We start from the raw sequence: 25,857 nt of genomic DNA on the forward strand, positions 1-25,857 counted from the left end.
TTCTGTTCAATACCTCCTCATTAGTTATGTGATCTACCCATCTAATCTTCAGCATTCTTCTGTAGCACCACATTTCAAAAGCTTTTATTCTCTTCTTCTCCAAACTATTTATAGTCCATGTTTCACTTCCATACGTGGCTACACTCCATACAAATACTTTCAGAAATGACTTCCTGACATTTAAATCTATACTCGATGTTAACAAATTTCTCTTCTTCAGAAATGCTTTCCTTGCCATTGCCAGTCTACATTTTATATCCTCTCTTCTTTGACCATCATCAGTTATTTTGCACCCCAAATAGCAAAACTCCTTTACTACTTTAAGTATCTCATTTCCTAATCTAATTCCCTCAGCATCACCCAACTTAATTCGACTGCATCCCATTATTCTCGTTTTGCTTTTGTTGATGATCATCTTATATCCTCCTTCCAAGACACTGTCCATTCCATTCAACAGCTCTTCCAAGTCCTTTGCTGTCTCTGACAGAATTACAGTACTACTTTCTTTATCATTTCATCACAGTCTTTAACTACCGCCTCAACCTTCTTATTTAATTCTGAAAGATTATAGCTGACTACCTTAATTTCCTTTTTAATTTCTTTCTTCAGTTCACCCTTTAAGCTACAAATGTCTTTTTTCATACTCATGCTATTGATAATTTGCCTTAACATCACTTCCAATTTTCCATCTGCCATAAACATTTGCCCTAGCTGACTTGCACTGCTAGATTCCTCCCCCTTAACCTTAACAATTTCATCCACTCCAGTACTGTTTTCGTCCATTTCGCTCACATCAACACACAATGTAGATGACACTTTTATCATTTCATCTACAATAGGACTTTTGTCCCCATCATTCAAAGTTACATTCAAGTCTGATTTATAACTAGTATCGTCTACCGAATCAGTCCCCATTAAGTCTTTCTGTTCATTTAAAAACTTAACCTCTACACCTTTGTTATTAATCACACCACTCCCCTGTTGTCCATTCTCCCCCATCACACTGTCTTGTTCACTAAGGCCACTCATTATGTATCATTTAATATAAAAAGGCTTTTGCTATGAATTACCTTATTTTTATTCACTTGTCTCCTGCTGTTGGTGCGGTTGTCATCTCGGCTCGTCATCCGCATGGCTGCTGCAAGTTGTAATTTTCTCAGTGATGTGTATTAGTTATCCCGGTTGGCTGCATCCACCTGCGCACTGATTGGTTGCCCCTGTACTCAATGACTGCTTCCATAGAACCCACTCATTGATTGGCTGCTGTCATACTATAGCCATGAAACCCAAGCACTGATTGACTGTTGCACCTCCTTTGTTAAAATAACTATACTGTAAACTGTTCTTGAGTTCACTGTTCAAAGTTCACAAGTCCTAGTTTATTGTGCCCAAATGCAACAGTCCTCACCCAGGAGGGCACCATATGTGATGTTCACCTGCTTTACTTCTTCGTTGATTGTCCTTAGATTAGATTAGATTAGTTTACGTTCCATAGATCCGTGCTGAGGAGATCCTCGTGGATGTGGAACATGTCAATTTTTTTTAAAAAAAAAAAAAGCTGAAATAACAATACTAGTAGTATGAATATATACAATACATCATTTGTTTCTATGAAAAAATTCGTCAATGGAGTAGAAGGAGTTGGCCACTAGTAAGTCTTTCAGGCTCCTTGTAAACTGATCTTTATTTGTAACTAAATTTTTTATGTTTACTGGCAAATTATTGAAGATGAGTGTTCCTGAGTGGTGGACCCCTCTTTGAACTAAAGTAAGTGCTTTTAAGTTCTTGTGCACATCATTTTTGTTCCTGGTATTGTATGTATGAACTGAGCTGTTTGCTGGAAAAAGAGATATATTATTTAGGACAAATTTCATTAATGAGTAAATATACTGAGAGGCAGTAGTTAGTATACCCAGTTCTTTGAAGAGGTTTCTACAGGACGTCCGTGAATTTACTCCACAAATAATACGTATTACACGCTTTTGGACTCTGAAAACTTTTGTTTGACTTGAAGAGTTACCACAAAATATTATACCATATGACATTATGGAATGAAAGTAGGCAAAGTATGCAAGCTTTTTCATTTTTATGTCGCCTATGTCTGCTAACACTCGAATTGCAAATACAGATTTGTTAAGGCGTTTCTGCAGTTCTGTGGTGTGCTCTTCCCAACTGAATTTATTACCAAGTTGTAATCCCAGGAATTTAAGACTGTCAACCTCTTCTATCTGCTCTTCTTCGTATTTTATGCATATGCTGGGTGGAAACCTCTTACAGGTTCTAAATTGCATATAGTGAGTCTTTTCGAAGTTTAATGTCAGTGTGTTGGCTTTAAACCATTTATTAATATCCATGAAAATATCATTAGCAGATCTTTCTAGAACTACACTTGACGTACTATTTATTGCAATACTTGTGTCATCTGCAAACAAAACGAACTCTGCTTCTGGCAGTGTAACTGATGAGAGATCATTAATGTACACAAGAAAAAGCAATGGCCCTAAGATGGATCCTTGTGGGACACCACATGTAATTTCTTCCCATTCTGATGATGACTGATGACTTAATTCACTAGTCCCTTGCACTGACACCCTTTGTTTCCTGTTAGTGAGGTATGACTTGAACCATTTTGCAGCACTGCCCATGACACCATAGAATTCTAATTTACTTAAAAGGATGTTGTGGTTCACACAATCAAATGCCTTTGATAAATCACAGAAAATACCTGCTGCTTGTAATTTGTTATTTAATGAATTAAGTACATTTTCACTGTAGGTGTAAATAGCCTTCTCGATATCAGAACCCTTCAGAAATCCAAACTGTGTTCTTGATAATATGTTATTTGTGGTCAGATGGTTGAGCAGTCCTCAGTGTCAATGTACTGCATTGTTATACTGGCTGAAAAATGGGGGAGAGGGTGGAAGTTCAACACTGACTACTGTAAATGATGTAGCCATCAGCTGCACAGTTGTGTTTCACAGTTCTTTACTTTTGCTGTTCACAACCCCCAGTATTACATAGTTGTACGGCCAGTTCACTACTGGTTAACTTTTGATAAGCCTCATTAATAATTTGCAGGCAAACATCAGCATACTGCCACAATAATTTACCATTGATCATCTATGAGCAGAAAAAACCTAACCACGCTGTTCTTTCGGAATAATACGGTACATGTGACACCATTGAACAGACACTGTCATTCTTTTAACACATGGCCTATTGGTATAACACTAATTCCACTGCATTATTGTTTCTCTAACTGGTACAGATTTCCCATCTGAAAATTGGCCCTGGACTGGGCCTTTATATATTCTCATAATAATAGGTACTGCAACTACACATTGTTCGATGTTTCATCCACAGAAATTACAATTAAAGCATAACTCATTCAATTAACTGAATACATCAAAACATTCTTCCTTTTAAACAGTTACTTCTACCACAAATGTTAGGCTAAATTATTTAAATAATGAAATTATCAGATATAGCTATACAAACAATAGTTTTGACAAACCTGGTAGTTATTTTGGAATTAATTAAGGGCTGGCTTTGCTAATATGTTTTCGAATCCTAGTAGTTCTTCTCCCAAATGTTTATAATTAGTACAAAATTCATCTTTGTTTATCAGTCAACAATAGCATTTAAGTCATGAAACGATTACTGATTTCACCCTGTAACAAAAGATATTAAATAGGAATAGTCAAAATAAATTAGGAAATTAATTACATACACAAAACTAAGCACAAAATTAGATCTGGTGCTATATTTCTTAAGACTGAGGGCCAACCTTTCTCTTTTATGAAAATAAAGATTATACTCATGTATGTTAATAGTAATTAGTCACAAATGCAAATAAAATGAATTTAAGGAGGCAGATGGCAAAACAAGAGAGGAAATGAAAAGATCCCAGCTTGCTTCATCACAAGGAGAATTATTTGTCACATCTCCCCTGATTGTCACAGTTGCCAGATCTCAATATTATTAAGCCTTTGTGGTCTCACTTTGGAGAGAAGGATGCATGACCACTATTCACTTCCATCATCATTACCTCGTTAGCCACTCCCTTTGCTGGAAGACTGGTATAAGATTACCTTCCAAACCATATACAATACACGCTTATCCATGGTGAAATGACCAGAAGCTGTTATTAAGGACCCATATCAATTCCTACAGATGAGATTTTCAGTCTCTAGAAAATTCTTAATACACTAACATAAAACGTGTTCCAAAATTGTGCAACAGATGTATAGTTTTGTGCATCTGCTTGCAGAGCAGGTTTAGGCCCTAGCAACTCAAGTCAGTGCTTGTGGTGCCAAACTAGAAGGGTGCCAGAGGAATCACAGTCGTAAGATTCCTATGCAGGACATACCACCATTAGTAGAGGCCACTTAGGGTGCCAAACTAAGAGAGGTGTCCAAGTGGAAGACTGACATACAATGCATATTCAGTTAGTAGCAAGAACTGACACAGATGAAAGGGTGTGAGTGAATAGTGGGAAATGTGGGGGTGCTGAGTGATAAGTCACTTGTGTAGAAAAATGTTACTGAATCAGACCTGTCTATCTGTTTGACAACCCATCTTTAAAATGGAAATGACCTGCAGTTCCTCCCAGTCACTAAGAACGCTTCAGTCTTCCAGTGATCTATGGTATACTGCTACTACAAGAGGATCATGTTATTTTTGATATGCTATGTAGTACCATACTGCTATCCCCTCAGGTCCAGAGGCTTCTTCTCTGTCGTGTGATTTTAGTTGCTTTTCTATCCCATGGTCACTTATTTCAGTATCTGTAATTCTGATGTTCATACAATGGTTTAAAGGAGGATCCACTGTACAATCTATCTCAAAGAAACATTTTTGGAAAACGGCATCTCAAATTTGGTCTTCTCCATTTCATCCTCCATCTCATTTTCTGTCAAGTCGGTAGGTAGGGTATCACTTTTGAATTCATTTAATGCTTCACATGTGGATCTCCTTATGCTAATTTCCTTTCATTCAGTTTTTATTTGTCTGTGAGGTTCTGGTTATGTTTAAATTTGCAATGAAGTTCTCTGTGTGTTCAAATAGCAGCTGTCAAATCACAGTTGGTCTTTCCCATTCTTCACAGATTTGCTCAGCACATATCTGTCTAAGGTGTATTGTACAATACTCTTGAGCTTTATCTGTTGATGCTAAATATTTTCAGTCCTGGAGATGAATGTCTCACATTGGGCATTCAGGCAATCTGAGATATGTTTTTTGTCTCTCTTCACAAGCAGAAATATCTTCCTACCTTTCTTCAAATTCTTGTTTAGAGCTGTATTCAGTGATGCTGTAACAGCCCCATGATCCCTGTTATGCACTAAAGAGCTGAAAAGTGCAGAGCTGTTGGTGACCAGATCTAATATGTTGCCTCCAAGAGTGAGTCCTATGGTTATCTGCTCAAGGTAATTTTCAAATAGGGGATTTAGAACAGTTTCACATCATTTCTTGTCCCAAGCACCCATCTTAAACAGTTAGGTCTCCTTGTCTAAGTTGAATAACTTGAAATCTATTCACTGACTGCACATTCTTTGACATCAGCTGTATCCTACCCATTAGTGACATTAAAATTTGTGTTGGACTGGGACTCAAACAGGGATTCCCCACTTACTGTGAATGGTCACCTTAACTGCTTAGGCTATCCAAGCATGCTCCCTGGTCCAACCCTTTATTTGCATATGTCACACTGTCTGCATCCTTATATCATACCTAATGCTGCTGATGTCCAGGAAATAGTAGCCAGCAAATAAATTTTGAAGTGTATGGTACAGCTGTGTATCATCATCAGTACCTGTTCTTTCAGAAATGCAAGTGAGTATGTTGGAAATCTCCACCTTATACACAGCTACAAAATTTTGATGAAATGTTCTCCAAGTTTCCCATCAAATGTTCTGCCACTGCTGCCCTTGAGGCAGCATGTCTAGAAAAGCATCTGATGAACATGTTTGAATCCTCCTTTAACACTTACCTTCACTCAAATTATTTTGCATTCAGAATCTGTACTAGCCTCATTAGATATTATCAGATTCTTACAGCTATAAACACATGTCCACCATCAGCATTCAATCTATGTTTGTGACATACAATCCAGTCAGAATTTGGAATTTCACTGCTATTAATCTGTGGTTTCAGTCAGCTTTATGTCCCTAGTACTTTATCAGCCTTGTTGCTGTTCTAACATTTGCTACTTGATTGTCCAAATAGAAAGTTACTAGTTGACTTCTGTAAAAAAAAAAAAAAATACAATGTTTTTGCACTGCAGGTGATCTAGTTGTAACATTAAATAATGTGTATCACCAAGAGCAAATATTAAATTAGAGCAAGATAATGTGAATGTTTCAGTTCATTGTTGAATAATTAGAGCCACGGTTCTTCTTCGTAAATAATAACTTGACAATCTTTCCATGCAACCCTTGATTTATATTTCACAGATATGGCAGAAATATTCACAAATTTTTGCAGTCATTGATTACTTCTCATCTTCAGGATTATTTTGTAATACATTATCTGACCACAACTTCAACAAGCAGTGATGAATTACAAAATTAAACAACCAATCGCAAACTAAACTGAACTGAAGTGAACTATCCCAAACTGTCATGTGTGCACATAGCTGCTATCGTATATTACAAGTCTGTTATTAAACAAGTTATTTTAGTTGTCTCACAATAAAAAACTACGTATTCATAAATAACGAAGTTAGATAGCATGTGTCACAAAAAGGAACAAAATGTTTGACATAAACAAAATTTTACTAAAATTTGATTTTCTATCCAAAATTTTTATAAATAAAGCACTTTAACAGTTACTACACAAATATGCAAATTACAGCTAACCTGCTTAATTACTTTTATTTAGTACCATTCACAGAGGTTTCAGTGCTGTGGTCACATTATTCACTGCATCTAATTATTTTATGAACATTAAATATCATTATTAACAGCACTGTTTACAATTTCAGTAATTAAACTCAACATTGGTTGGTTGATTTGAGGAAGGGGACCAAACAGTGAGGTCATCAGTCCCATCAGATTAGTGAAGGATGGGGAAGGAAGTTGGCCATGTCATTTCAAAGGAACCATTCTAGCATTTGTCAAGAGCGATTTAGGGAAATCGTGGAAAACCTAAATCAGGATGGCCGGATGCTAGTTTGAACTGTCATCCTACCAGATGCAAGTCCTGTGTGCTGAGCATCACACCACCTCACTCTGTGTAAAACTTTCTATCCGTTAATTTTACAAAAAAACAACTGCAACACACACGTTCTCCAACTCTGACAATGTAGCTTCAGGCAATCAAAAACTCATAAATATACCATCACAACTTTTTTTTTTTTCATTTTCATGCTGAAGTTTTATTTATCATCAATGGACACACAATTCATAATCCTTCCACACAGTATAAAAAAAGAAATAAGTGTGAAATATAGTTAGATAATAATATAAACAACCAATAGAATGTATTATGTTCTTCACAAATCAGATGCATTGAGTAGTAGTATAAAAGAGTCTCAGTCTGTTACATTACTCCATGCACAATTCAGACTAGTTCTGAGATCTTTCCATAAACACTCCCACAGTTAACTAATACAGTATTAATATTTTCTTTCTCCGATCTCCCATGACAAATGTTACTCTCTTTAAATAATGAGAACAGTATTCTTTCCTGTCTGACATCAGAATGCATCTCATCAGGCCTGTGGAGAGATTTCTCTCCCCTAAAAGACTTTCATGTGCATTCCGCACATACTCCACTGCCCTATTGCCCAATTAACGAATGACAGCAGTCCTCACAGGTTATTGCAAAGATAGGGATTGCAGGATTGCTAGTCCCAAACAATACTTGTGGTACATGCATAGAGATGCTGTGTGTTTGAAAAAAAAGAGTGAATTCTGCAAATTATCTCTCTCACAAGTCTATGTAGAATTTGCCAGCTAGCACCATCATCAGCACTGAGCCATCACAACAAATGGAATAAAAAATTTGGTAAATAACACACTACAAGCACATTCAATGCTCACAGTGGCTATGATGTACATAGCAGAGTGCACAGACCACCACTGAAAGCCCATTGGTCAGAGAATTGGTCAGGTGTCAGAGAATGTGTGACGGCAGGTGCATGGAACAAGCCTAAACTAGACCACCTTCGTCTGTGACTCTGACTATAGTGGCTGCTTCCTGTGTGGAGTGCACACCTGACCTATAAGGGGAGTCCTACATGCCCCACCCAATAGTGGAGGTTGAGAAAGCTGCATCCAAGACTGTAACACAATTGTCTGAAGCTCTAGGTAAAGCCTTTCATTTGCCTCCAAACCAGAAGATATTTATCAGTTTTGGGGATGATGCAGCAAAACCTATTTCCAACCCACACAGGGCTAGCTGCCTTCTGCCTTCACAAAAGTAGCTAGCTATACATAGGAACTGAGGATGATCTCTGAACCCAGGCAACAGGTCTCATCCACGCCAACATGAGCTATGATTTGCAGCTAGGTTCACCTAGTACATTTAATCATTGCTGATAGAGCCTCCTCCATGTCTCAGGTGTGACTCCCTGGCAAGCAAAGCAATTGAACACAGGCTTTCCTTTGTGAGTAAATGCACAGCCTCTGCCCTATACATGCCATGTCATTTGGTATCTAATGCACCCCAAATATGCATAGTATGATGTTGTCTTGCAAACCATGAAGTAGTTGATGGGCAGAAAACAATTCCAATTGAGGATTTTTTAGGATTATGGAGATTTTTTCTGGGCAGTGGACTATTATATGCAAGCAACACAGGTTCCTTTTCTGGTTTCTCCAGCTGTTCTGTCAGGGTTCAACACAGTATTCACTGAATAACTATTTATATATACTTACCGAACGAAAGCGCTGGCAGGTCGATAGACACACAAACAAACACAAACACACACACAAAATTCAAGCTTTCGCAACAAACTGTTGCCTCATCAGGAAAGAGGGAAGGAGAGGGAAAGACGAAAGGATGTGGGTTTTAAGGGAGAGGGTAAGGAGTCATTCCAATCCCGGGAGCGGAAAGACTTACCTTAGGGGGAAAAAAGGACGGGTATACACTCGCACACACACACATATCCATCCACACATATCACACACCAAACAATGTGTGTGTGTGCGAGTGTATACCCGTCCTTTTTTCCCCCTAAGGTAAGTCTTTCCGCTCCCGGGATTGGAATGACTCCTTACCCTCTCCCTTAAAACCCACATTCTTTCGTCTTTCCCTCTCCGTCCCTCTGTCGTGATGAGGCAACAGTTTGTTGCGAAAGCTTGAATTTTGTGTGTGTGTTTGTGTTTGTTTGTGTGTCTATCGACCTGCCAGCACTTTCGTTCGGCAAGTCACATCATCTTTGTTTTTAGATATATTTTTCCCACGTGGAATGTTTCCCTCTATTATGTTGATATTTATATATACTTGTACTTTAGGTATTCTTGTGTAAAACAGTCTTTATGGGGGCCTGTGAACTAGTGTTCCAGGTACTCCATTCCTCTGCTAAAAATGGAGATGATATGTATCTTTTCTCATGCATATTGTAGCCCAGCAAATCATGTCCTCTCCTTTCAGTTATGTGGTCAAGAAAAGGAGATCCTCCACCCTCTTTAACTTTTACAGTGAAATTCATCTTGGTATCTATTGATTTCATGGGTACAAGACATTTAATAAGCTTGTTGTTGACTGGCAATAACAATTTTTTGAGCATTAACATATTTCCTGCATTACCAGAAAGAAGGGATGGCATACTGAATAAAATTGTGATAGGTGATAAAGTGTGGATTTATGAAAAAAATTTGAAACATTTACCAACAAAAAGTTTATGGCTAGTACGTTGGGACAAGAAAGACATTTCTCTTGTTAACTACATACTATCTGAAACAACAATCTGTGTGATTACATGTTGTGAGATATTGCGCATCAATTCAAAACAAATGAAGCTCCATGTTGCTGTCAGATATCATTCTGTTGCACAATAATGATCAGACACACACTGCTTTTTCAACTCAATGACAACTTTAACATTTCAAATGGGAGGCAATGGTTCACCATTCCTACAGCTGTAATGTGGCACCAAGTGACATTCACTTGTTCTCAGATGAAGATCTGCATGACATTGTCACTACATAATGTGACAGATGGGCAGCAGACATCTAAGAAGAGGGTATGGGAAATTTGCTACCATTACAATAGTCTCCCAGTTACTATAATGTTTACATTGGAGGATAGTCATACATTGATTTAGCATATGTACATAAACCCTTTCTTGCAATTACATTTGCTTTAACTTCCTGTCTTATCAGAAGTTGAAGAAAATATCCCCATAAATTTAATTAAAAAGTCATTTGAAATAAGAAAAGCTGTTGTCCTGAAATAAGCACATTAATTTAGATGTTGAATTTACATTACTAGCTGCCAGACCATGTTGTATTATTTTTGTGTTTATATACTTCTGTTCGTTTCTGGGGCACAAACAGCTTTAAGTGACAATCAATGAACATTTTTTCTTCTTTTGTTGGAGTTGTGAACATTGCCATTCTTTTCAGACTGTGATAGATTGTGGAGATGGCATCTGAATGCTTAACTTCTTGAAGGTTCAACTGTGAATGGTTGTAGGTGAATACCACATATTACTCTTATTTCTCAAACAATCCAGGATGGAATGTAACAATATAATGAAATGGATTGTTGCTATTCGCTGTATAGTGGAGATGCTAAGTCACAGAAAGGCACAATATTGTTATTCTTATTGCTCATATTTGTGCAACAAAAAAATGTCATTCTAAATGATGAGTTATCCAAGAATATTATGTCCCAACATATTACGAGGGTAATCCCAAAAGTAAGGTCTCCTATTTTTTATAAGTACATAGACCTGTTTAATTCTACAATGGTTTACATCAGTTACAGCTTGAACATTTAGCTATTTTTCGACATAATCACCATTTCTGTCAATGCATTTTTGTGAACACTGTGGCAGTTTTTGTATGCCCATGTCATACCAGCTTGCTGCCATGCTGTTCAGAAAGTTATGAACTGGTGTGATTGTTGCTTCGTGTCAGGTGTAAAGTGGTATGCCCAGGTTTCATCACCCATGACAACTGAGTCCAGAAAGTTGTCCTGTTCGGCTGCAAGGCGGTGAAAAAATGTGCGGGAAGCATCAACTCATTGCCGTATGTGGTTCTCAGTCAGCATGCAAGGCACCCATCTTGCGCACACTTTCTGGAAGTTCAATGTTTCCATTAAAATTCTGTGAGCGGTGCTTTGGGAAACCTCAGGAACCAACGTGCAGAGATCATCCAGGGTGATCCGCCGATCTTCACACATGCTTTGCTCAACCTTCAGCCCTGTCTCCTCAGAAATTGATGGTCTCCCGCTCCTTTCTTCATCGTGAATTTTGGTCCGACTAGCTGCAAACCCTCTACACCACTTATGAACATTTTTGACATCCATGCACAACTCACCATGCACTTCCGTCAATTGGCAATAGATTTCAATTGGTGCAGTGCCCTTTTCATTCAAAAACTGAGTAATTGCACACAATTCACACTTGGTGGTAACATCCAATGGGAGCTCCATTCTCAATGGCTGCCAAGCCAAGACTGAGTGCCTCATCACTGCATGAGCATGTTTACACACAGATCATGAAGCACTCTTCATAACAGTGTGACAAACTGCCACACAAACAGAGTTCCGTACTAATTAAAAAAATAGGGGACCTTACTTTTGGGATTACCCTCATAATAGAAAGATATAGGCTAGATATGCTGAGACATTGATTTGTTTGTTTATGAGATTATCAATGATATGGATAACAAAAGTTGCTGATCTTACATATCATGGGGAACACAATATGTTTAATCTAGTTGATATTTCCATCAATGCACACATGCAAAATGGGTAACATTTTGTCCCATTCACTTAACGTGCCCATCCATTTCATTTATTGTCAGGTCTTTCCATTTGTTGCATGTCAAATACACTATGCTGTTTCAAAGCTAGGGAGACTCCATTTGCAGAAAGACATTAAAAATTATTTGTAAAAATATTATATTGATAGTTTATTCCATTTGTATGTTTCAGTGAGTATTAAAAATAACATTTCCATCATCTGCAAAAAGAGCTTACACTGTGACTCATATTAAGGCATACATCTTTCATATGTAATGGGTGTCCCAGAAGAAAAGATCAATATCTTGACAAAAAGTATACAAACAAGGGCAGAATAAATGTCCATAGCTTGTTTGACTGATGGGAGAGCATCAAATACATTTTGAAAACCTAAATTAGTACCCCTGAAAATAGACACTAATTTTTCTATGAAAACCTACTTACAACATTTCAAGAATCCCTATCACATGAAAAAATGACAATATAAAAAGGATAGATTGTTACTCACTGCATAGAGGATGCATTAAGTGGCAGAAATGCACAATGAAAAAAGAAAAAAAACAGACATAACCAAACGCACACACATTTACATATGCAAAACTCACTCACACATGGCCACTGTAATCTCAGGATATAAAACCCCAATTGTGACTGTGTCTGAGGTGAGCAGCGACCTTTGCTGAAGTGGGGATAAAGAAGAGCCATGGAATGGAGAGAGGAAGGCTAGGAAGTGCAGAGGTGAGGGATATGTTAGTGTTCCCTGTGAGAGCATACAAGACTGTGGTGGGGACAGGATAGTGGGCTGCTAGGTGCAGCATCAGAAGGTTGTGTTGGGGGAGAGGAGGGGGTGTTGTGGAAAGAAGTACAAAGGGAACAGGAAAGAAGTAGGGAAGAGGGAATACTTATGCAGGTGTGCTAGTGATACAGAATGTGTGTGTACAGCTGTAGTGGGAGTAGGACAGGGGACAGACAGGTAGATGACAGGGACTAGCGAATGTTGAGGCAAGGGAGGTTATGCAAATGAATAATACGTTGCATAGAGAGTTCCTACCTCCACAGTTCATAAAAGTAGATGTTGTTGGGAATAATTCAGATGTTACAGCCTATGGCACAGCTGTTGAAGTCAAGCACATCATGTTGCGGAACATTCTCCGCAACTGGGTGGTCCAGCTGTCTTTCAACCATGGATTAGAAGCGGCCATTTATGTGCACAGAAAGCTTTTTAGTGGTCATGCCAACAGAAAATGTAATACAGTGGTTACAGCCATTTTGGTAGATCACATGAATGCTTTCACCTGTGGCCCTTCCTTTGGTGGGGTAGGAGATGCCTCAGGCAGGACTGTAGTAGGTAGTAGTAGGAGGATGTACGGTCTTGCATCTATGTCTATTGCAGAGATATGAGATATAGGGCAATAGGCTGGAAGTAGGGATGGAACATGCATAGACAAGGATATTACATAAGTTGGGGGTTAGTGGAATACCACTGAGGGAAGAATGGGGAGGTTAGAGGATATTTCTCATTTAAGGGCACAGCAAGAGATAGAATTCTGGAAGAGAATGTGATTCAGGTGCTCCATCCTGGGTCGCACTGAGTCACAAAGGGATCACTCTTTTGTGGCTGGACAGTGGGAATATAGGGAATAGTAGATCACTGGGGAGTGAAAATGTGGCTGATCTGTTTCTGGACAAAGTGGGAAACATAATTACACTATATGAGGACCCCAGTAAAATCCTTGGCATATATGGACAGGAACTGCTCATCACTGCAGATGTGATGACCACTGGTGGCTAGGTTGTATGGAAGGGACTTGTTGCTGTGGAATGGGTGCCAGCTGTTGACATGTAGGTATTGTTGGTGGTTGGTAGGACTGAAGTGGTGGAGGCACTGATTCTTGAGTTGTAGTTCAACAAAAAGGATGGTGGCTTATTGAAGTGGGGGGGGGGGGGGGGGGGGGCAGGTGAAACAAATGGTGGAGAGGGTGTTTAGGATGGTACTGATTACCTCACTGTTTAGTCCCATAACCCCTCTCAATCAATCAACCAAGGTGTTGAGATTCTGGAGGAATGGAAATAAAGTGTCCTCACTCTCAATCCAGATCATCAAGATGTCATCATTCAATCTGAATAAGGTGAGAAGTTTGGCATTCTGGATGGTTAGGAAGAATTCCTCTAGATGGCCCATGAACAGATTGCCATAGGATGTTGCCATGAGGATGCCTGTTGCTGTACCATGGATCTGTTTGTATGTGATGCCATCAAATTAGAGGTGAGGATGTAGTTGATCATGGTGCCCAGGAAGGGGGTTGTAGGTTTGGAGTCAGTTGGATGTTGGGAAAGGTAGTGTCCAATAGCAGCAAGGCCATGCGTTAGAGTAGAGGAAAGTGCCATCAACAGTGATGAGCAGGCTGCCAGATGGTAAAGGAACATGAACTGTGGAGAGTCAGTAGAGGAAATGGTTAAGGTCTTTTATATAGAAGGGTAGGTTACCAGTAAAAGGCTGAAGGTGATGATCCACAAGGGCAGAGATTCTTGTCACAGGGGCACAGTAACTAGCTGCAATGGAATATCCTGAAAGGTTGGGTTAACATACTTTACAAAGAATGTAGAACATAGGATTGTGGAGGGTGTTTTTTTTTTGGGGGGGGGGGGGGCTGAGGAGGGAGTCAGACTTGGGGAGACATTCTGGGATGGACCAAGGGATTTGAGTAGGGGCAGGAGAACCTGCTGGATTTCTGGAATTGGGTCGCTGCAGCAGGGCTTCTACATGGACATATGTGACAGCTGTTGGAATCCCTCTACCAGGTAATGGTGAAGCCACTGCCAGCAGGTAGGATTATAAGGATGGGAACAGTTTTGAGGTTGTGGACTGAGGTTCTTTTTGCAGATGTGAGGTTGGTTTCCATGTTGAGTGGTTTTGGAAATGATGGTGAGGCAAAGTTCAAGATTAGAAAATTCTAGGAAGTTATCAGGGGATGGTTTGGGAAAGGGGAGGGGGGGCGGCAGTGGGAGTAGCTCGCAGTTACTTAGAGGAGTAAAGTGAGTAAAATCAAGCAATTTAGTAAGGCAGAGTTCAGCATTGGGTTTGGATTGAGTCTGATTGGTAGGGTTAATACCAAAAAAGTGTTTACACTTTAGGGACATGGAGAAGAAGAAGAGGTCTTTAACAAGCCAAGCATAACTTAATTTGAGTGTGGCAGTAGGTAAGGCCTTTGTAAAGGATTGATTCTTCTATGGGACTGAGGCTTCACACTGACAGGTTCATGATTGTGTTGTGGTATCACAGTCCAGAGTGAAAGTCCACTAGGAAGGCATGAGATGGCCACTAGTCAGCACTCCTATAATGAGTGAGTGCTGCTGTCACCATTGCAGTGCTGTCTATGGAGACACAACTGTCATGCCAGCCTATCAGATTTAGAGTGCAGACAGCATGCAGCAGGGTGTGTGGTCTTGGTGACAGGCCAGTGGGCTCAGTTACACAATGATGACTGAGAGAAATGCTTTATTCAACTTAACGTACTCATCACATCATTGTTAATGTGAAGCAGACATGCCTCATTCTGGTAACCCTGGCCAACATGACACAATGACTGCTTCTGCCCTGGAAAGGAGATGCTCGCATAGTTGATGACTCTAGTGCCACACGCGTCTACCACGGGTGCCAGTGAACACTGCCATTCCATTCTTGGGACAAGACCAACTGTCCTCTGACAGCATGTCAGAATTGCTGTGGCACCATGTCCCACAAGGAGACTCAGTGCATGCAGCAGCTGGTGCAACTCACCCTCAAACTCATTGCAGTGACTGAAGGCACCATGTTGTCTCACCATCTGCCATGGACCTGGGATCAGTGTAGTGCTGCTGGACTCTGAATGAATCTGCCTCAAAATTCATAGTAATTTATATGGCCCAGAGGCACCTTTGTTGGTTTACTGTCCTGCCCCTGGTCTTGTAGCTCACAACAAGTGTCTTGTCCTGGTGTGGTAACATTGCCCTGCCCACTTTGGTTACTACTGCTGTATGGTGCAAGTTTCCACTGAGTACAGCTAGCCCATCCTGAAATTCTTTTGTGAAAATGTTACTTTCACCCACATTTCACCAGCCTACAGTTGCTACTGCAATACTTCATGGTGGCTTTCTCACAACATCTTACTGTAAACTGTAAACTTCTTCTCAATAGGTTTCACTACTAGACTGGCAATTCTTAAATGCTACACGCTTTCTACATTCAACTTTATGGTTGCTTTCCATCTTCCTCACATTCTACTAATTATTTTCCTCTGATATTTATATGACAATATTCCTCATACACTTAAAATGGCTATCGTCACTTTAGAACCTCACCTTGTATTATTTAATCTCATAGCATCTCTCAAGGGTTCCTTACACTGCTAATTATCTCAAATACTATGAAACATATTTCACTGCTAGATCTCTTGCCATGCTTATGCATACACAACTTCTAACTCTCTATTTGACACTTACAAACTAAAATAACCCTCAGTCCTTCTTAATAAATTATCTATACCATATCAGCTTCAAGAAAACAGGATCTGGCTCTATTAAACTCTTATGATTTTCATCTCATCTATTTATCCTGTGATTTTTAACCTCTTGTTTTGGAACATCTTTCAGAACTTTATCCTTGTGACAACAGGTCTCCCTATGCTCTTCCAGCAAACATATTCCCATAACTATCCTCATGAGAAAATCAAGTATTCCACCACCATTCACAACATTCCAACAAGTAGTCCCAGATATTCCCCCCCCCCTCCCCCCTCCCCCTGTAACACTCATTTCAAGCTGTATTCCCCATTCCCCTTGAAAAGCTTGATTTTCTAGTACTCACACCTTCCCCACTCCCACCTCTTCCCAAAACAACAATGTCATGCCTGGTGACACTTTACCATGTGAATTACGCCACAGTGTGTTTGTCCATGGTTTAGCTGGTTTGCCTTGTACAACAGATATAATTCATGACAGCTCTACAGTGGCAAATAGCTTTCAACCACTGAAGTTTAACTTTGGCATGATGTTCAGTCAGAATGTTTACTTTTAGGCTTGTGTTGTACCCTTCACCTACTCCATATATGTGGCATACATCAGAATGTGGCTCTACTGTAAACAGCTCACTGTGCACATCTGTGGCTTGCCCTCCAAGGCTTTGACACAGTATTTGTGCTCATGCTGCATTCTGAACCTCTGGGATACACTCTTCAAAAAACTCAGACCTGTCAGCTTGATTAAGCACTTCAACATGCTTCTGAGGGAATATACATGCCTATACCACTTCTGCCACAACATCTGTAACATAACTATCAACAACTTCGTGTGCATTCCCTGAAGCATCTAAAACATCAAAACTGTCTGCAGTATCATGGTGCAAAAATCATTAGTACAAGCACTTCCCTGCATGTATGGCACAGGCACTCTGGTCTCAACACAACATACATTATCTCACAGTTGGGCTGATACTATTGCACTTCAATGATTTGTGTTGCTATCCCCACACTTAATCACATGGGTACAGCGCACGCTTATTCCTGCTACCTCAGGAATACTTGATATTTGAGATGGCACTTCTCGTTACTCTCCTTAACTTCAGCATCTTCATTATTCTATGTCTTCCTCAAATTCTCAAGAACTTGTATTCTGATATATCTACAATGAATTTAATCTTCCCAGGACTGACAGGTTCAACTACATTAATGGAAGTTGGACATCCTGCAGCAACAGGTAAACTATCTACGAGCCTGCTCCTCTCCCTTTCGTCTTTCTCCTTCTCTCTCCTCTCTGTTTCCTTTCTTTCCTTGCATAAGCAACATGTTCCTCACATCTTGAGGCCTGTTTTTGATCAACCAGTCACAATACTGTCTCCACATCTTCTCCCTGTACCCCGGAGATTTGTTACAAGCTATTTTCTTCTCATTACCCTGAATTGCTTTCCATCTCTTGGACAGCTTTGTATTGTCCATTCTCACACTAACTCAGATATCTCCTCTGTGGTAGCCCCTTGCAGTATTGAATATCCTGCTCCCTGTGCTACTGGCTATGTCATGATTAACTCATCAATTGCACAAACATAAGTGAAAAGAAATACCTGCACATGCCACTATTCCAACAGTTCTTGCTGTTTTATATGCTTAAACACTGAACCCTATCCCTTGCTCTGTATAAAGCAAAATCAAATTACAAGAAAACTTAACCATATCACTACTATATTACTTCTTACTATAAATTAACTATTGTCACATAAGTGGCTGCTCGTTGCTACTCCAACACACTAAAATAATAACTAAACTTAGCTTCACCTCCTGAATCATTACCCTTGGTTCACAGATTCCACTAAACACTGAGCCATATCTCTTGCTGGTGACACCCATATTACCTGCATCAACCTGTTAGCTTTCATGACAATGTGATGGTCTCAAAAACACTAACAGAATAGTGAATTCCTGCATCCTATCTCTTACAGCAAAACCCTTGCCTTCCAGCAACTAGAGCAGCATGCATATCACCACCTCATACTCCCACCTTGGACTATTACTGCTCCCACCTTGAACTACTACTATCCACCACCACTACAACAGCCTCCATCAAACCTCTCCCACAGCCTTTGTAGATGCCAAACTCTGCCTTGCAGACATACTACATTTGCCACAGCCTCAGAAACTCACTCTTACCACTCAACAAAACCTAGGTCCTAAATAGACTCATTATAGTGTCCAGAGTCTGACAAGACCAGAAATATTTCACGAAACTCCAGACGCTGGATAATTGCCCAGAGAATTGACAATGAGTCACCAAAAGTAAACAGAAAGACAACAACAGAGAAGGACAAACAATATAATGATATGGCAGAGCAACAAGTCCAGAGAGTAAACCAAGATCAAAACCTAATATGTAGAAAATCCAGAACCCGCTGTGTAGCGAGATCAATACTGTAGGTCAAAGTCTAACACTTATATCCACTCTTTCTCAAAATGCTATCTGCATTTGCCTGCCACATACTGAAATTATGAGGACAGCTCAACCTCTGACAAAATATGCTGACTTGCGATGATCTCACAATCAAACAAAAACAAAACAAAGTTATTGCACTCAGCTCAGATTTTCTCAATGAAACTCTACCCCTGCAGTATATATACATGTAGAAGGTATGGCTGATGAGATATTCTTTTACTTTTTGTTTCAGTATTTCAAGATTTTCAATTTCCTTGCTGATGTCCATTAGCAACCTGTTACAGTCTTTGGTACCAAAATATAAAATTCTTTTTGGAGCCCTAGAGAGAGATTCATAGTCTATATCGAAATTAGTTCTACTTTTAATATTGTGACTGTGAATTGATAAGTTAATTCTAGATTCACCCTTGTTAGTAAAAGCAAATACCACCAGGGAGTATATGTATTGGCATGTAAATTTAAGAATCCCTAAGTCCCAGAAGAGGCTTTTGCAAGATGTTCAGTTATCAACTTTGCACAATATTCATATTGCACATTTCTGTAAAGTATACATGTTTTTCACCTCAGCTACAGTGCAACAGAATGCTATATCACAGGACAGAACTGAGTGAAACTAAGCTACACTGATGGTCAACACAGTCAGAGAGATTTCTTAGTGCAAATGAAGTAGAACTGAGCTTTCTGGTTAACTTATCCATATGCTGGTGCCACCTCAGTTCATTATCCATCTGGATTCTCACCAACTTCACATATGGAGCCTCATCCACTGTATGCCCACTGATCTCTACTTCAGATACCTGTATGTCATTTTTATATGTTATGGATTGCACAATAAATGTTTTTGCAAGATTAAGTATTAGATTAGATTAGTACTTGTTCCATAGATCATGAATAAAACACTTTGTAATGATGTGGAACGTGTGAGGTTAATAAAAGGTGTCTATACAAGATATTACATTACACAAAATATTACATGACACTTAATATTTTTATTATTATTTTTTTGTGGGGTTTGAGGAAATTACCCACTTACTATATCCAAAAATTCATCTAATGAGTAGAAGGAGTTGCCATTAAGAAATTCTTTTAATTTCCTTTTAAATGCTATATGGCTATCTGTCAGACTTTTGATGCTATTAAGTAAGTGACCAAAGACTTTTGTGGCAGCATAATTTACCCCCTTCTGGGACAAAGTTAGAGTTAACCTTGAGTAGTGAAGATCATCCTTTCTCCTAGTGTTGTAGCCATATACACTGCTATCACTTTTGAATTCGTTCAGATTGTTAATAACAAATTTCATAAGTGAATATATATATTTTGGGGCTACAGTGAAGATCTCTAGCTCTTTAAATAAGTGTCTGCAGGATGATCTTGGATGAGCTCCAGCAATTATTCTGATTACACACTTTTGTGCAATGAACACTCTTTTATTCAATGATGAGTTACCCCAGAATATGATGATGTACAAAAGCAGAGAATGAAAATAGGCGTGGTAAACTAATTTACTGAGATGTATATTGCCAAAATTTGCAATGACCCTAATAGCATAAGTACTTGAACTCAAACGTTTCAGCAGATCCTCAGTGTGTTTTTTCCAGTTCAACACCTCATCAATGCATACACCTAGAAATTTTGAATATTCTACCTTAGCTACCGATTTCTGATCGAATTCTATATTTATTAATGGTGTCATTCCATTTACTGTGTGGAACTGTATATACTGTGTTTTGTCAAAGTTTAATGAGAGCCCATTTGCAGAGCACCACTTAATGATTTTCTGACAAGCATCGTTTGCAATTTCACCAGTCAATTCTTGTCTGTTAGGTGTGATAGCTATACTTGTATCATTGGCAAAAAGTACCAGCTTTGCATCTTCATGAATATAGAATGGCGAGTCATTAATATATATTAACAACAGCAGAGGATCCAAGACCGAACCTTGTGGCACCCCATTCTTGATTGTTCCCCAGCTTGAGAAATCACCAGTTGTTTGCATATAATGTGAACTGCTTATTTCAACTTTCTGCACTCTTCCAGTTAGGTATGATTTAAACCATTTGAATGCTGCCCCATTCATACCACAGTACTTGAGCTTATCTAGAAGTATTCCATGATTTACACAATCAAAAGCCTTTGATAGATCACAAAAAATGCCAATGGGTGACTTCTGGTTACTCAGAGCATTTAATATTTCATTAGTGTAAGTATATATAGCATTTTCCGCTGAAAAACCCTTCTGGAAACCAAACTGACATTTTGTTAAAACTTTATTTTTACAAAGGTGTGAAGCTACTCTACAATACATTACTTTTTCAAGAATTTTGGATTAGGCAGTCAGAAGAGAGATTGGGTGGTAATTGTTGACATCAGACTTACCCCCTTTTTTATGCACTGGTTTAACAATGGCATACTTCAGTCTATCTGGGAAAATACCCTGCTTCAGAGAGCTGTTACATATGTGGCTAAGAATCCCACTTATTTCTTGGGAACAAGCTTTTATTATCCTGCTGGAAATGCTATCAATTCCATGTGAGCTTTTATTCTTGAGGGAGTTTATTATCTTCCTAATTTCAGAAGGAGAGGTGCGTGGAATACCAATTGTATCAAATGGTGTGGGTAAGCCCTCTTCCATTAACTGCCTTGCTTCTTCTAATGAACATTTAGATCCTATTTTCTCTAAAACATTTAAAAAATGATTATTCAAAATGTTTTCGCCTTCTGGCTTGTTGTTTGTCAAGTTTCCATTCACTTTGATGGTAATGCCATCATCCTGTACTCTTGGTTGCCCTGTCTCCCTTGTAATAATATGAAACTGTTGGCTGTGAACCAAGTGTAAGCCTATTCTATTATTACCCTAGCTGTGTCTGGTAGATGGATGTGTTTGGGCTTTTCATCAATATACTTGTGTCATCAGCCAACTTTATAGTTTTTGAAAAGTCCTCCAGTGTTCCCAGTAAACCATTTATGTAGGCCAAGAACAGGATTGGGCCAAACATTGAAACTTGCAGTGCACCGTGTTTAATATTTCCTTGCTCTGAATTTAATCTTATTCATGTTGTATCATTTGCTAATGTGACCCTCTGTTTTTTGTTGTCAAGATATGACTCCAGTCATGCAAGAGAAAGGTTGTTGATGTCATACCATTTTGGTTTCCATAGCAGAATTGTATGTTCTATACATATTCTTAGCAAGACCACATAAAATGCCAACATGGTAATTTTTTCTGTTTAGTTCTACCAGAACTTAGTTTGCAAGTTAATTTTTTGCTTTCTTAATAGAGAAGCCTTTACAGAAGCCAAACTGGGCTGTTGTTAGAAGATCATTCTCAGAAAGATGCTTCAGTGTTCTGTTCTGAGCTATTCTCTCAAAAAAAAAAAATGGAAACAGCCTATAATTAGAGGTCAGTTACTTATCTCTGCTTTTATATACTGGTGTAGTGCATATTTCAGTCCTTCAGGAAAGACTCCTTGATTCACTGACTATTATAAATATAACTCCAACTGTCACCATTTTCAAGCATTTTACTTTAGTCTACAAAAACTAGTGTATTCTCACATGAACCATTTAAAACAGCAAAGAATGGCTTCCACTAAGGCTGATTGCTACACAAATAGAGTGATTTGTGAACATTAGTACTAGGTTTCATATGACATCAATATGTCAGTGAGAACAAAATCCTGCTTATGTAGCCTGTTGTACATGGTCATTCTGAAGCTATATTTCATGATGTAGCTGCATGCATCTCTGTATGGAAAAATCATTGTCTTAACAGAACTGTATTTAACTCTAATTATTTCAGGCTACAACAGAAGGTGCCTGCATCAGCTCGATGTGATGGATGGCCTCAGTGTGAAGACGCCAGTGATGAAACAGATTGTTCTTGCAAAGAGAGACTTCTTCACAATCATCCAAAGGTTCTCTGTGATGGCTTTGTTGACTGTGAAGATGGTAGTGATGAGGAAGACTGTGGTATGAAAAAAAGTTAATAATTAATCATGATGTGTATTATGTTATGTAGCCGGCCAGGGTGGCCGAGCGATTCTAGGTGCTACAGTCTGGAACCGCGCGACCGCTATGGTCGCAGGTTCGAATCCTGCCTCGGGCATGGATGTGTGTGATGTCCTTAGGTTGGTTAGGTTTAAGTAGTTCTAAGTTCTAGGGGACTGATGACCTCAGAAGTTGAGTCTCGTAGTGCTCAGAGCCATTTGAACCATTATGTTATGTAAACATTCACCTACTGCTCACATTCAAGATGTCTGAACGCTAAGTTTATTATAGTGTCCACATTACACAAGTCACTTGTGCTTAAAATCTGCTAAAATATAGATCATATCAAAGGAAGTAAAATACCTCATCTGTAACCAAAAGATTAGTAGTGAAGTACATGAGCTGCCAGTTTGTAAGCTGTAGTAATGAAGTACACATAAAAACTTTTATTTTTGACTTCATAAAAACAACAACATTAGAATGCTGAAGATTAGGTGGGTTGATCGGATAACTAATGACGTGGTATTGAATAAAGGAGAAAAAAATCACAACTCAAATAAAAGAATTTGTATGTTGTGTTTAATGCATCAAGCAATAGAAGGCAACCAGGTCTCATTACGGTAAGCACGTTCAAATGACATAGTTTGCAGTACGTATGCAGAGATGAAGTTACTGGCATTAGATAGACTAGCGTGAAGGGCTGCGTGAAATCAGCCTTTGAACTGAAGACAACAACAAAAATGACAATAACAACAACAATGACAATAGTAAACAACAATGGTAATGACAACAACAGCAAATTCAAATACAAATGCTTCTACAATAACTGCTGGTGATGACACTTCTAAAATTGCTACCGCTAATGAAAGGGCTTGCTGAAAAGTAATGCCACTGTATTTTTTATTCTGTTCTCAATATTGGTTGAGATATTACATGTCAAGCAAATTACTTGGTCAACTTTCCCACTTCACTGTTGCAAGTTTCATCCATCTGCTTTTAAAACGCTCCAAATTATAGCATGTAACATGGCAGTGAATAACACAACAATGTCAGTACTTGAGAAACAGCATGCTGAAAATGAGTTTCTAACCATAGAAAATGTGTCTCCAGTTGATATCCATAGAAGAATTAAATTTGTGTACATTATTAATGTGTGACATTGAGTTATTCATGCTAACCTCAACGTGTGTGACAGGGCTCGGAATGGATGACTGTGTACGGCAACTGACGAGACTGGTCATAACCAGGTTAATGAACTCATCAGAGAAAATCATCAGATAAGACAGAGCATCCTTTCCTTCAGCATAATAATGCCAGAGCAAACAAGAGCACTGCAACGTCTACAGCAATCCGATGCCTTGGGTTCACTTTCATTGATTATCCTCCATACAGTCTCAACTTGACCCTATCTGATGCTCATCTGTTTCCAAAACTTAAAGAACACCTCTGAGGACTTCACTTTGATAGTGATGAAGTGGTGCCACCAGAAGTGAGATTGTGGCTACATCAACAAAGCTAAACATTCTACAGTGATGGTATCAACAAACTGGTCACTTGTTGGAAGAAATGTGTTTATCACCACTGTATGTTAACAAATAAATATGTAGATATGAAGAAGATGATGTAGAATATTAAATTTGTTTGATTTATAAAGCTTTAAGCGTTTTCACATAAAAAATTTGGAGGCATCACCCCCCCCCCCCCCCCACACACACACACACACATTATATATACTTAAAACTATTCTGAAAAATTTCTTAATTATTAGGAAAATCATTACCTTTTGAAACTACAAAATTTCAGGCACATAAACAGTCACAGTGAATTTTAATTGAATTCTCATTTGATGATAATGTTATGCTAAACAGACCCTATCTGAACACAATGTATTCAATCTGAAAATTAAAAATAAAATATAAATTAATTAAACCAGTCTTCCATTGCAAAAGTCTCTTTGAACATGACATTTGTTTAATATGTAGGTAGTTCTGGACTGTGAAATGATACTCCCTACCACTTACAGATTGGGCTTTGTAATGGGTAAAGTAACAGCTTTCTTTCCTGATTCACATCAAGATTGTTACTATAGTGATGTGCAAGTGTGAAAGTGGCTGCATGATCTGTTCTGCACAGAGCATGATCTGTTCTGCACCAAATAGGCTGGAGCATACTTTGTGCCATCATCAGCATGTTCTCCATCCTTATTTCTTCCCTCATACTCCTGTTGATGTCTATGTGTGTAACTGGCAATGCTAGGATGAGCACCACATCAGACCAGTGTATCAGCTTCTGATTTTCCTAGAAAAATTTACATGCTCAAAAAACTTTCACTGACACTTCTTAACGTAATACTCATCAAGTCCGCTTTGTGGCACTTATAATGAACTTTACACTGGTTAAGTACACACACCATACCTAAACTAACATAAAAGTCACTGCTAAATGTTCTAAGCACACCAAGAAGTGCATGCTACAGACAGACATGGTAGTATGACGGTAATGACTGGAACATCATGTGACATATTACTCCTTGCCACTACATATAGCTTCACCACCTGCCTTTTTACCTGCACACTACTATAATGATTTTACTGGTTAATGCAATCCACAGGAAAGTTTATAATAGTTCCTTCTCTGTATTAGTGCATTCTTTGAGCCATTCAATATCCTATGGGAACTGTGTAACTGAATCAGTAAGTTTGCTTTTTGTTATTATGTGTCATCCAATATCATTTTCACCAGGAATAATCTATCTTGTGCAGCACTTGATTTAGCTTAGCCTGTTTCACTTTATTAAATCTTTCTCTTTCTGTAGCTATGATCATTATCTATTGCTTCAGCTCTGTTGGATAAGAACATCATGGCTGAATTACTTGCTGTATATCTACATCCATTGATATCTTTAAATTGGAAGTCATGGAAATTCCACAGCATTGTATCCATATCTGCTAGTGTAATTTTTTTTGCTCTAATCTTTTATCTCAAAGCAAATTT

At 38.7% G+C, this 25,857-nt stretch overlaps 1 protein-coding gene across 1 annotated transcript in view; it reads left to right on the forward strand.

Moving 5' to 3' along the window:
- LOC126235300 (serine protease nudel-like) overlaps window positions 1-25,857 on the forward strand; it is a 212,883-nt gene that overhangs the window by 135,117 nt on the left and 51,909 nt on the right. The window contains exon 11 of the mRNA XM_049944025.1: window positions 22,676-22,845. Within this exon, the coding sequence (XP_049799982.1) occupies window positions 22,676-22,845 (170 nt within the window). The remainder of the gene's footprint in view (window positions 1-22,675; window positions 22,846-25,857) is intronic.

Source organism: Schistocerca nitens, chromosome 2, assembly GCF_023898315.1.
Source record: "Schistocerca nitens isolate TAMUIC-IGC-003100 chromosome 2, iqSchNite1.1, whole genome shotgun sequence".
Taxonomy (NCBI): domain Eukaryota; kingdom Metazoa; phylum Arthropoda; class Insecta; order Orthoptera; family Acrididae; genus Schistocerca; species Schistocerca nitens.